This window comes from Chinchilla lanigera, unplaced genomic scaffold (assembly GCF_000276665.1).
Source record: "Chinchilla lanigera isolate Chin_1 unplaced genomic scaffold, ChiLan1.0 scaffold00010, whole genome shotgun sequence".
Classification (NCBI taxonomy): domain Eukaryota; kingdom Metazoa; phylum Chordata; class Mammalia; order Rodentia; family Chinchillidae; genus Chinchilla; species Chinchilla lanigera.
The window spans coordinates 34295688-34307862 of NW_004955411.1; the positions used below are offsets into that span (position 1 = coordinate 34295688).

Sequence of the window (12175 nt, forward strand, 5' to 3'; positions counted from 1 at the left end):
AACATATAAACGCATATCCAACAGCGTCTATAAATTCATTGACCACACACCACCCCTGTCCCCAACACACATCGACTTTAGAAAAAATAGTTCTTTTCCCGGTTAATTCTCCTTTCTTAGCAGACTGTGGCTAGTGTTCTGTAGGGACATTTCTATGTCACCCACTGAGTATAGGGGACATGTTGCTGGGCCCTCAAGGAAGCAAGTGAAGTAAATAACTTTTTGCTAAGTGACTGACCTCGAGGAAACTGCATTTAGAAGCAGAGACATCCTCAGGTTCCTAACAGGAAACCACCAGGATGCAAAAAGATCTGGCGAGGAAAATGCCAGAGGGAGGAACCATTACTCAAGGTAATCAAGTAACCCATAATCTGTGTTCTCTCTTGCTTTGACACCATCATCTAAAACTTACAATGTTAGAAATAGATGAGGTAAGAGTGTTTCTTTTGGAATAATATGATAGCATTAGCATTAAGCTAGGGAAGAGCTTAGAATTTCTAGACACGTTGCAACACCTAAAAGGGAATTTAGCAAGAGTCTGTGTTATTTGGTAATATGTGTAGACTGTCATTAAGGATAATTCATGTTCATAGTGCTATAAAAGGCTACTTGAAGGTTTAACAGCTCACTTTTCAGATCCCAGACAAAATTAATTTAATATAACATTGAACTCTGTCCTCTTTGCTATAGCCATTGGTATCTGAATCATGGGATGCAGTGATATCACCCAGTGTTCCGGAACATTTAATTTCAGCTCTTAGCTTTTATCTTCACAAATTTTCCTACATACTGATGCATCACTTTTGCCTATATTAATTTATAAGTACCATACTACTAAGAATTTAATTTGACTGAAACATTTAGTCAGTAGTCATTTAATCACATGGGCATCTTTCCCCCAAGCTTAGAAGTATGTAGTCATCCATTGTGAAATGATTTCCCAACTGGACTTAGAGAAGTTCCTGATCAGTCTTTCTCTCGCTAAGTGCTTGATAAGTATTCAGTTTAGACTTTAGCATTTGTGGATTTCTTACTTTCTAATAATTTCTCTGAAATTGGCCACTTAAAAATTTAAGGCAATAATAATGCTGGTAGTACAAACTAACATTAACATAATGGAAAAATATTTCAGCTGAATAATGACAATGATTAACTTTATTGATTTCAGTTAGTGATTAATATAATTAAGGATCATCTGGGAAACTACACTGAAAATGTTTGACTTAGCTAACATTAATGGAAATACATTAAACTCAGTTTGTTGTTAAACCACCAAAGACTTGTCTTTGAAAAGGAGAGATGTATGTTTTGCTTTTAAAATTATAAGCTTGAAGACATTTTAGCGTAGATTTCATGCTAGCTGAATGCGGACTTTGTTTCTAAAATTAGTCTCTAAATGAGAAAGTAAAAATAAGAACTATTGACTCAGAAGTCAACAGGTGCCGGGGATGTAGCCCAGCAGTACAGCACCTGCCTGGCAAGAGTGAGGTCCAGAGTTTGATTGTTGGTACCCACCAAAAAAACTCAACAAATAGGAATTTAGTACCTCATCTTTGCCGATGGCTGGCTTTCATGAATTCTGGTCACTGGTTCATTGTGTCCATTCCGGGATGGAGCTGATAATCTGAGGGGATGCCCTACTAGAAAGAGCTTCTCTGGATGGCCCGCCTCTCATGGTGCCTCCTCCTCTGCCAGGGCACAAAGAGCGCAGCGTGCCGAGGAGTAACCAGGCCTGGGGATGGACCCATGCTGATGTGGACAGGTTTGCTGTGCTGTATGACCTGTGGACTTGGGAAGCAACTCTTCTAGAAAACAAACACCAGGTATTTTTTTCTACAGACAACTGTTAAAAGTCATTTTCGGCTGGGGATATAGCTCAGTGGCCTAAGCCCCTGCCTGGCAAGTGCAAGGTCCTGAGTTTGATTCCCAGTACTAAAAAAAAAAAAGTGTCACTTGGCCGGGCACAGTGGCACATGCCTGTAATCCCAGCACTTGGGAGGCTGAGGCAGGAGAATCGTTGCAAGTTCAAGACCCGCCTGGGCTACAAAGTGAGCTCAAGGTCAGCCTGAACTGTACAGTGAGACCCTGTCTCAAAAAGACCAAAAAAAAAAGTCATTCTTATAAAACTTGGTAATTTTCCTTCTTTCCTTCTTTCCCTCCCTCCCTTCCTCCTTCTCTTTCTCTTTCTCTCTCATTTTTTCTTTCTTTCTTTCTTTCTTTCTTTCTTTCTTTCTTTCTTTCTTTCTTTCTTTCACTCAGTGGGACTTTTAGGGAAACTCAATAGAGCAAGTAATATTGTATGCAAATAGTCTAAGCTAAGTAGAGTATAAGCATGTCATGAATTGGTTTCCTTTACTGTGGTTCTTTGTCACAAAAAATGTGAAGGATAGTGCTTTACCCTGCTTGCGAATTTGTCAGAGGACTTGATGACTTAGGCGTTTCTTATCCTACCGTACCCTTAGCGAGGATGGACAGTGCTTCCCCTCACACGCGTTATCTAGTCATAGGGATGAGTTTCGCTTTGCTAAACACACGCCTACTGACTCGCTCATGGCCTTTAAAACCACGACACTCAACACCGGTGAAAGCAGCTGATCAAGGAGTGTTGCGTGCAGTGCTGCAGGCTGAGCTGAAAGCAATGAGACAGCAGTGGGGAAGTCACACCCATGTCGGTACTGGCTCATATCTCAGCAATAAACGCAGCGCTGTTGGTGTGATGCTCTTTATTTGCATCTTTAGTGAGCATTATCCGCCCTCTTCATAATCACCGGTTGTTGGAAGCTTATGCATCAAAACTTTGAGCACTCTGAGGCGCTGTTCCAGGCATTAAGGACACAGAAACAGGAGCTGATCTCTGCCTTCTGGGAATTTATAGTCTATAAAAATTGATTCAACGTTTAAGCAAAAAGTATAACCCAGTGGTGAGGAACAGTCGGAAGCCATGGGGACCCTGGAGGGAGAGATTTATCTTGGCCAGGGGAGCTGTTAGAGTGGAGAGAGTGCTAAGGAGTCTTAGAAAATAGGCACTTAATCATGTTATTAAAAGCGTGAGATTCCACAGAGCAGAGAAAAGAAAAGATTCTTGAGCAGAAGAGACATCATTTACAGTGCCACAGAGAACTCACAAGGGAGTGGCCATTGAGAATCTTAAGTGGATGGCTGCAGCTAGGACCTAAGGCATGAAAGAAAAGGATCTAAACATGTATTTGGGGTTTAGAATATAAAAGGTGTGTGCCTCATGCTGTTTCAGGGTTTATCCTATAAACAAAGAAGAGCCATTGGTGAATTTCCATGGATAAAAAACATGACTGTAGCTCTGTTTCCAGCTGCCTTGGTGTCAGAGTGCAGAATACATTGGAATAGAAAGCCCCAGGGATGTCGGGCGTGGTGGCGCACACCTGTAATCCCAGCACTCAGGAGGCTGAGGCAGGAGGATTGTTGGAAGTTTGAGACCAGCCTGGGCTACAAAGTGAGCTCAAGGGCAGCCTGATTTGCATAGCGAGACCCTGTCTCAAAAAAGATGAAAAGAAAAAGAGAAAAGAAAGCCCCCAGGAAAAGGAAGCGCAGTTATTGCAAGAGTGGCCTGAAGAGATGGGGGAAGCTTATATTAAGGATGTGTCAGTGAGAAGAGGAGAGAGGGGAGACTTCAGAGTACCCTGAAGGGTCTGAAGACCAGATCTGGGTGTTGGAGTGAGACAGTGAGGGTGGATTTCACAGCTTTCCCTCGGGGTCACGAAGGAGGCCATTCACTGAAGCAGATGCAGGAGGAAAGAAGATACTCCTGACTGTAGGACACAAGGCCTTTGAGGGGCGTTGTTAAAAGCCAGGGGTAAGTGCTGTGCTCCGGAGCAGGTGTGAGCTGAGAGGTCAGTGTGGGAGTAGAACCACAGTAATGGCCAAAACGAGTGGAAAAAGTCCGAGGGGTCTGAGCCGGTCCCTCGAAACACCTGCCCTTGAGCAGCAGCCCACAGAACTAAAAAGAGCCTGGAAGTAGCCGGGAGAAAGCCAGGGACACAGCGCTGTGAGAGGCACAGGAGGGCTTCACTAAGGAGAGCAGGGTGCCAGTGTGAAGCACGGTGGAACGTGAGCCATGACCCCTGAAAGCTCAGCAGTGGGGACAGCACTCAGGCCGGCAGGGCAGCTGGGCTCCTTCCGGGGCGCTGCGGGGGCGGGCCGAGGTATGAAAGAAAAGGATCTAAACATGTATTTGGGGTTTAGAATATAAAAGCTGTGTGCCTCAGGCTATTTTAGGGTTTATCCTGTAAACAAAGAGCCATTGGTGAATTTCCATGGATAAAAAACACTGCGCCGTGGTGTGGTCCGAAGATGAGGAAGTGGAGACGGTTTTCTTCTAATTGTTTTTCCGGGTAGAACGGATGCTTTGCCATTTCATCTCCTCTCTGGTCTGTTACTCATGGAGATAAGCAGATTGTTTTAAACAGCTGCCTCGGTTTAAAAAGGTGCAAGGCTTAGGCTTTGAAAAACTGTTCCTCTTTTCAAAAATAACTGGTTTCTACCGGCTTGTCTGCAACCTTGACCTGCCAATTACAACTTTACTTTAATCAAGTAAATAAATGAGGGATTTAGACTCAGTGTAATACTTGGAAAATCTGTATTAAAGGTAAACAAGACAAATTCCTAAACTTAGAAAGTTTATTTGGTCCAGGCATGAGTTTTAAACAACCCCTCTTTCTTGTACTTTCTCTGCCCACCTTCCCTTTAATGTCTGTATGTCTCCTGTGGAGTCCCCAGACAGAACTCAGTGGTAGCCAGGTGTGGTGGTGCACACCCATAATCCCAGCACTCAGGAGGCTGAGACAGGAGGATCACTTTGAGTTCAAGGTCAGCCTGGGCTACATAGTGAACTCAAGACCATTCTGAACTACACAGAGAGGCCCTGTCTCAAAAAAAGGAAAAAGAGAGAGACAGAGAGAGACAGAGAGAGACAGAGAGAAAGAGAGAGAGACAGAGAGAGAGAGAAAGAGAAAGAAAGAAAGAAAGAAAGAAAGAAAGAAAGAAAGAAAGGAAAAGAAAGGAAAAGAAAGAAAGAAAGAAAGAAAGAAAGAAAGAAAGAAAGAAAGAAAGAAAGAAAGAAAGAAAAAGAAAAGACAGACTAAGACACACACCAATTTCTCCAAACTTTAACCTACAGTTCATTCTAAGCTAAACTATCAGGACTGTTCACTGTTCCTTCTAGGGCAATATAAACTATTTTAATTTAAAACAATTGTTGAAAATATCTCCCTCCTTTCTATCCTGAGAATAAGTTCCCTATAGAAACTGAGCTGTCTCTGCCAAAAGTGTAAAATATGGCTTTCCAAGTTAGAAATTCTGTCAAAAGAGCCTGTTTTTAAGAGCTAAGCCAGATTTCTAGCTAAAGTACAACTGATTTCCCCTGACACTGAGTCCGTTGCCAGCTTTGCTCAGCTGTGTCTGATTGTTAAATATATTGGTATCACTACTCAGGAATTGTTTGAACATATTGCGTTCTTTTAAATCATTAAAATAACCATATGACATACGAAGATTCATAAAATTAGAACTGGTGTTAAGTTGAGTGGATTAAATGACTCAGAGAAGCCAGGTATCTGCTGTACCAGCTCCCGGGTGATACTGTACTGTCTGCTAATTCTCCACCAAAAGGCACACTTACAGCAGAATTTAAGTGAGGATACATGGCACTAGAAGTATTTTCATGTATCCCTTTGAAAAGAAAAAAGTTCTATGACTAGTTGTGCATAGCATTGATTTCCTGTTTTGTACTTTCATTAGACCTAAAACACCATTTTAAAACATTTTAAAATCCCCCAAATAGAAAAATGTTTGCAATAAAAACAATATAAATGCAGTAATGTTTGAAATTATTTGCTTTGTCTACTTTCCCGTTTCTCCAGTGTTGTTCTACCTACCATCAGTGTATGAAGCATATTATTTTGCCTGAGAGTTGGCCCTTGACACACACAGGTGACATTTGACAGCCTAGAAAGACTTCTTAGGCAAATACTAGCCCAGAGTTTAAGTGGAAATGGGCCAGTTAGCAAATAGATAATAAATAGAACCTGTGAGACAGAAATCTCATGTCCCGTTGTTGTGGGGAATGAATTCATAATAAAATCATACAAGGGCCCATGTGAGAACTTTTCGAGGTTGAACACCAAGCTTAAAAAAAGCCTTATCAATTTAAAAAGAGAGCCACATTTGCTTCTTGACAGTGAAGGTTACCAGATAAAATTTTGCAATATTTGGGACATACTATACTGAAAATGTATTTGTTATTTATCTGAAATTCAGATTGGACTGGATGTCCTATATTTTTATTGGCCAAATCTGACAACCCGATCAACAGTCCTGGCCATGCCATTTAGCGCAAACTTCTGCAACCTGCCGCCACCAGATTGGGGCCATTTGCACGCTCCCTACAAACCTCCCCTGCCAGATAACCAAACAAGCAGGCTCTTTGTCCAAAAACAGGTCAAGGAAGTGTAAATAGGTACACCAGCTCCTGGGCTTGCCCCTGCCGGGACAAAAGGGCCCAAGTTGGTCCCTAATGAATTAGGCAAATAATTGTTTCATTCCTAATTCCCTCCTGGGGCTACTAAATGACACCCTTCTTATCCCTTCTACTCATTTCTCCTTCTTCCTGTTTACCTTTGGCTATTTAATAATCAAATATTATTCTAGGGTGGGGCTCTGGTGAATGGAACAAAGTAATTTTTTTTTTTTTTTTTTTTGTATCGGGAATCAAACTCAAGACCTTGTGCTTGCCAGGCAGGCGCTGTGCCGCTGAGCTCTCCCTGGCCCAGAACAAAGTAATTCAGATCACCCTGCTTTCTTCATTTCCCCAGGGCTCACGTCAGGGGCAGCACGTCTTCCCTTTCTGACCTCGCTCCCCGTGACGTGCACCTGTAGCGCGTCTTCTGTGGCCGGAGCTGTTGGCCTCCTCCAGCATTTTCCCTTTCACACGAAGCTTCATCTCATAAGATTGCGGGCTAAATAAAGCATCCAGGCACTTCCTCTCTCAGCCTCAGTACTGGGTAGCCACACACTGAGCCTGTCTTAAAGCAGTATTCGTTTCTTCAGGTGCTCTTCATTCTCAAGTGTACAACTGTCTCACGTGGGGGAAGAAAACCTTTCTCCCCTACCCTCTCCGATGCAGTGCTTGGGTGCAGAAAAGTAAATGGACGGAAGGTAGCAGCGTTTACTGTGCATCTCTATGGAGGCCTTCGTAGCAAAGAAGTGAAACCTGCAGGAGACCCACGGGGTTGTATACCCTTTTAACAAGAGCAAGAATCTGGGGAGAAGTGACTAGGCAAAGAAAAGCCAGTGGGCTTGTAGGCTTGGTAAACATTTGGCGAAGTGCCTCTGGATGTGCTGTCTCACTGGCGTTTATGATTACTGTGTAGCTGTGTTATTAATTACACACCTTTTGTAGCTAGGAAGAAAGAGAAGGCAAAAACAGAAGGTAGAGGTCAAGTCCACTTCCGGCGCCAGAGTGTGTCCTTCCCCTCACCTCCCCTGACTCTGCCCATGGGGTCACTAACTGCACAGTACTGGTTCTGCATCTGCCTGTGCCAGGGCCCCTACGTACCCGAGGGCCAGGCTGTCTGTCCTGCCGAGGCCCGGCTTGCCAAAGCCTGGGTGCGCGCCCCTCCTTCCCTGGGTCCCAGGGCTGCCTCTGCTGTTTGCTGACTACCAGCCTCATTTCCAGCTTCTAGACTGTTACTTGGAAGCCTACCAGCACACGCTGGACCCTGAGGAGAGGTTTGCCCTGGCACAAGTGATGACTGACATTATGCATCAGCGCCCCAAATTCAATCCGGGCCACCCTTACTTCATTAAGGCCTACCAAGATGAATGCACCTGCCTGAGGCTTCACCTGCAGCTAGTGAGGAGCATCCTCAGCCATCACGTGAGTAGGATTTTAAATATCGCATGTTCAGAGCCGGGCGTGGGGGCACACACCTGTGATCCCAGCACCGGGGAAGCTGAGGCAGGAGGAGTGATGTGAGTTCAAGGTCAGCCTGAATTGCATAGTGAGACCCTATCTCAAAACAACAACAGCAAAACCCAATGAATGAATGAATGAATAAATATTACATGTTCATAGAGGATGAGAAACAGGAGCCAGGAATGAACATAATATTTTCCTTTCATTACAGGTCCAGAACCTGGGTTTTCTAGGGGACGTGTACTGTACAACACATTTATTTGTAAGCTCATTTGCATTGCTGAATTCCAAGCATAGCTTTGGTCTTAAAGGGAGATTTCTGACCCTAATGATGGCTAATGGTCCACGTGAAACTGTTCACCTCAGTTTTCATTAGACCATAAAGTTTGTTAGTAGTAAAAGAAGAACTAATACATCTTTTTAAGACACTAGTGTATAAAATTGTGTTTTTTTTTTTAAAAATGCCACACAAAAAAAAAAGAACATGCCCTGTCTTCCAGGGAAAAGCTAAGCAGGAAGCACGCAGGACACAAAGGATTTTGCAACCTGGTTGGAATTTTTTCCATACAGTGAATTATTTGACAGACAGTTGCCTTGGCGTTCTTTGGCTGACTCTTGGTTCAGACTTCTCAGACCAGCATGTCTCGCTGCACATGAGTCTTGAAAACAAAGTCTGGGTGAAAATTAGTCAAATGAGAGTTTCAAAGGGATGATAGCCTTCTCATGTCAAATTCCGCTTGTACCTGTGGGAAAGTTTAGCTCTTCTAATTTTAATACTTGTGCTATATTTTTAGATAGAGAGTCAGACAGAATACGTCCAGAGGCTTTGGTGGGAAGATCATCCGGGAGATCGGAGTACATTTGGAATACCCCTTAACGTCATCTGTAAGCAACCTAATTCTATCAGTAACATCTGGTAAGTTGGTGTTGTCCTTAAGCATTTTACAATTAATCTCTTAGGTTAAGAGGATGGTGTGAAATGTAAATACTGCTCTATAAAGCACCTCTCAAGTGTTTGGGGAGATGAGAGGTGTGTGCAAAAACCTCAAAGTGGACATGGTGGCACATGCCTAGAGTCCCAGCATGTGGGAGGCTGAGGAAGGAGACAGCTAGTTCATGATAATCCTGGGCTACATAGTGAGTTTAAGGCCAACCTGAGTGATAAGCTAGACCCCTAAATTCCGTCTCAAAGAAAAGAAAGGAAACTCAAAGCCACTTCAGAGGGATTTCCTTGAATATCGAATCTGTTTCCTTTGTGCATAAAAAGAATAGGTGTTAGAATTTAAACTTTTGTCATTCGGTGCAGAATTGTCATTCCCACGAAAAGTTCTGGAGAAAAAAGTAATTCTTGCTACATACAGCCCACATCTGAAATTTAGATGTGTGTAAACATTACTCAAAAGAGAATTTTTTCTAAGATATATGTAGTTAAAGAGGTTTCTGCAGATTTGTGACCTCACGCCTCTCAAGAGCAGAGTTTAATTTCCTGAGACCTCTCAGAGTGGGTAAACAAAATGATAACTTTCCTGCCAGGCTAGTGGGAAGCAGGTGACAAGCCCCAGGTTGATCTGTGCAGCCCTAGATCAGAATTTCTCTGTTGCCTCTGAATGGCTGGAGAATTTGTCTAGCTCCTTTCAATATCCAGCAAGTGCTTGGTGAGGAGGTGCACGTACCAGGCAGTGTGCTAGAAGCTGAGAACACAGATGTGAGCAAACACATGGCCCCACGTGCCTGTGACATGTGCAGTTCACTAGCAAAGGCAGACCGTGTCTAAAAAACGGCCATGGTGGGGTATGGTGTCATGTTGGGGACAGGCAGGGTGCTGTGGCAGTTAATAGTTAAGATTCTAACCTTATTTTTTGAGAAGGAGCTCTGCACTTTTCCCACAGACCTTTCTCAGGACCGATCTCTTCGCTATAATGAGCTTGAGATACCAGCTGTGTGTGCACAGCTTGCTATGGGAAGAGTCTACTGTTCAGGAAATGATGTTTGGCTGGACAGGCTAAGGCTATATGGATACTAAAGCCTGTCAGCATAGTCTTAAAAGCAAATATTCTTTGCTTGATGAGATCCATTTCCAGATTGTGCACTCTCTGTCTTTCTCTCTCTCTCTCTCTCTCTCTCTCTCTCTCTCTCTATATATATATATATATATATATTTTTTTTTTTTTTTGGTGGTACTGAGGATTGAGCTCAGGGCCTTGTGCCTGCTAGGCAAGCACTTTACAGCTACATCCCCTGTCCTGTGCTATATTTTTTAAGGTCTAGCACTAAGAATTCCATTTGTGCAGACTGAAGAGAAATATTTATGGCCTACAGTCCTCCCTAGGTGTTGAAAGACCCTTGACTTGTGCTGTATTCTTTATTTCCAAAGGAATAACCCACAACTGAACATTTAATTGTTTCTGGCCTCATTCATTTCTAAAGTATCACATCTTTACAGCAAATATGAATGATTCTAGGAGCTGCATACAGAATTAAGAAATTGCCTTTGTTGGGCTGGGGATTTAGCTCAGCGGCAAAGCGCCTACCTGGCAAGCGCAAGGTCGTGAGTTGGGTTCCTGGTACCGGAGAAAAATCAAAAAAAAAAAAAAAAAAAAAGAAATTGCCTTTGTCCATTAACATGTTGGGGAGAAAGGATAAAAATTCAGGTGAAAAACAGAAACTAACAACCATGCAAGTTATTTTTTTATTTACCCATTTTTACTGTACATTATTTTGTTCCCAGATATATGCCTAGATATTGCTTACTGAGATTTCATGTTTTTGCTATATATAGTCTTATTCCTATTGGGTTTTTGGAATATGCATCTATTTCAGTTTTGAAGGATTCACATTAAAGCAAAGAGCATGTTGTATGACCCAAGAGACACCCTGAACAATTGCTCAAGTCGCTCTGAGTGCTGGGTTCTTATAATGCTCTGAACCTATGGAAGCTGCGTTATTGGTCTTTTTGAGACAGGGTTCAGTTCAGGCTGGGCTTGAGCTCACTTTGTAGCCCAGGTTGGTCTTGAACTTACACCGATCCCTCCTGCCTCAGCCTCCCAAGTGCTGGGATTACAGGCGTGCGCCACCACACCCGGCCAGTGTTTAAAAATATAAAATGCAGTTATCTTCAGAAAGTTACTAGTTGTGTAAAACTGCCATTTATTTTTCCTCTCCTTCAAGCCCAGGTCTGAGAAACATTCATCTGCTGGAGTTTCACCCTTCTCTCGGCCTGGCAGGGCTCATCCCCAGGGCCATAGAGCACCTGCAGAGAGAGGCCCGCCACACCCACCGGCCCACGTCTCCCAGCGGCCTTGCCCTGCTGGAGCGACGCGTCCTGCAGCTGGCCCTGGACCTGTGGCTCTCCCCGACCAAGCCCGAGACCTGCTACAGCGCTCGTCTCCAGAGAGAGGTGGGTTGCTTCTGCAGGGGACAGTTCTGTCCTTGGCAAAGAGAACATTTCCTTCCAGATGTTACTATTTAGTTTTATTTCTGTTTGGCTTTATTCCTCACTATTTGGCCAGGGAAAGAGAACAGTCACGGGCCTTGCCAACATTTTTGTGTAATTTTTTTGGTCAAATTTTCTGGTATATAAGAGTGCTGCTAAAGTTAAAAATTAAAGGGTTTATATAAGTATGTGAAAATATTCTTTAGTTTATTTACAGTTTAACAATACACACTTTAAATTAAAACTTACGTATTCTCTCCCCACTAAGACTCTTCCTAAAATCTATTTTTTGTGTTTTGAGTCAAATTCTGATTCAGGGGAGACGAGAGGAGGCAACAACCTAGACTCAAGTTCAACCGTGCCATGAACTTGCTGTGTGACTTTGCACAAGTGTCAGAGCCCCTCTGAGCCTCACTTTCCTTTTATGTAAAACAGTATTTGCATGTTGGGGTAGAAGTCAATGGAGATGAGTTTGGTGATCTCCCACCTCCCTTCTTCCAAGGTCTGATGGTTCAAACTGTGACCAAATGATTTCTAGTGTCTGTACTTGGCTTTTAACGCTTTTCTTTCTCTATTAAGGTTATCAGGATTGAGTATGGTTTTCAATTTCACTTTACTCTGTGGGCACTTGCTGTATGGCAGAGGAACTTTCAAGGGCCCCAGCTGCCAAAATCATCTGCTCTGTGGGTCTACCTTGGCCTCCTCTTCCTTCCTGCCCAAACTAACAATCAATTTTATTTTAAATTAATTTTAAGTTGATGAAAATCAAAATTACAGAGAATTTTAGCAAAAGA

General features: G+C 43.1%; 1 protein-coding gene across 7 annotated transcripts in view; it reads left to right on the forward strand.

Annotated features, from left to right (window-relative positions):
* The window catches only part of LOC106146276 (transmembrane protein FLJ37396), a 116726-nt gene that overhangs the window by 82070 nt on the left and 22481 nt on the right, over positions 1 to 12175 (forward strand). For all 7 annotated transcript variants that reach the window (XM_013510801.1, XM_013510800.1, XM_013510799.1 and 4 more), the window contains 4 exons: positions 1696 to 1823; positions 7709 to 7909; positions 8743 to 8864; positions 11117 to 11345. In XM_013510801.1, coding sequence (XP_013366255.1) covers positions 1696 to 1823; positions 7709 to 7909; positions 8743 to 8864; positions 11117 to 11345 — 680 coding nt within the window. The remainder of the gene's footprint in view (positions 1 to 1695; positions 1824 to 7708; positions 7910 to 8742; positions 8865 to 11116; positions 11346 to 12175) is intronic.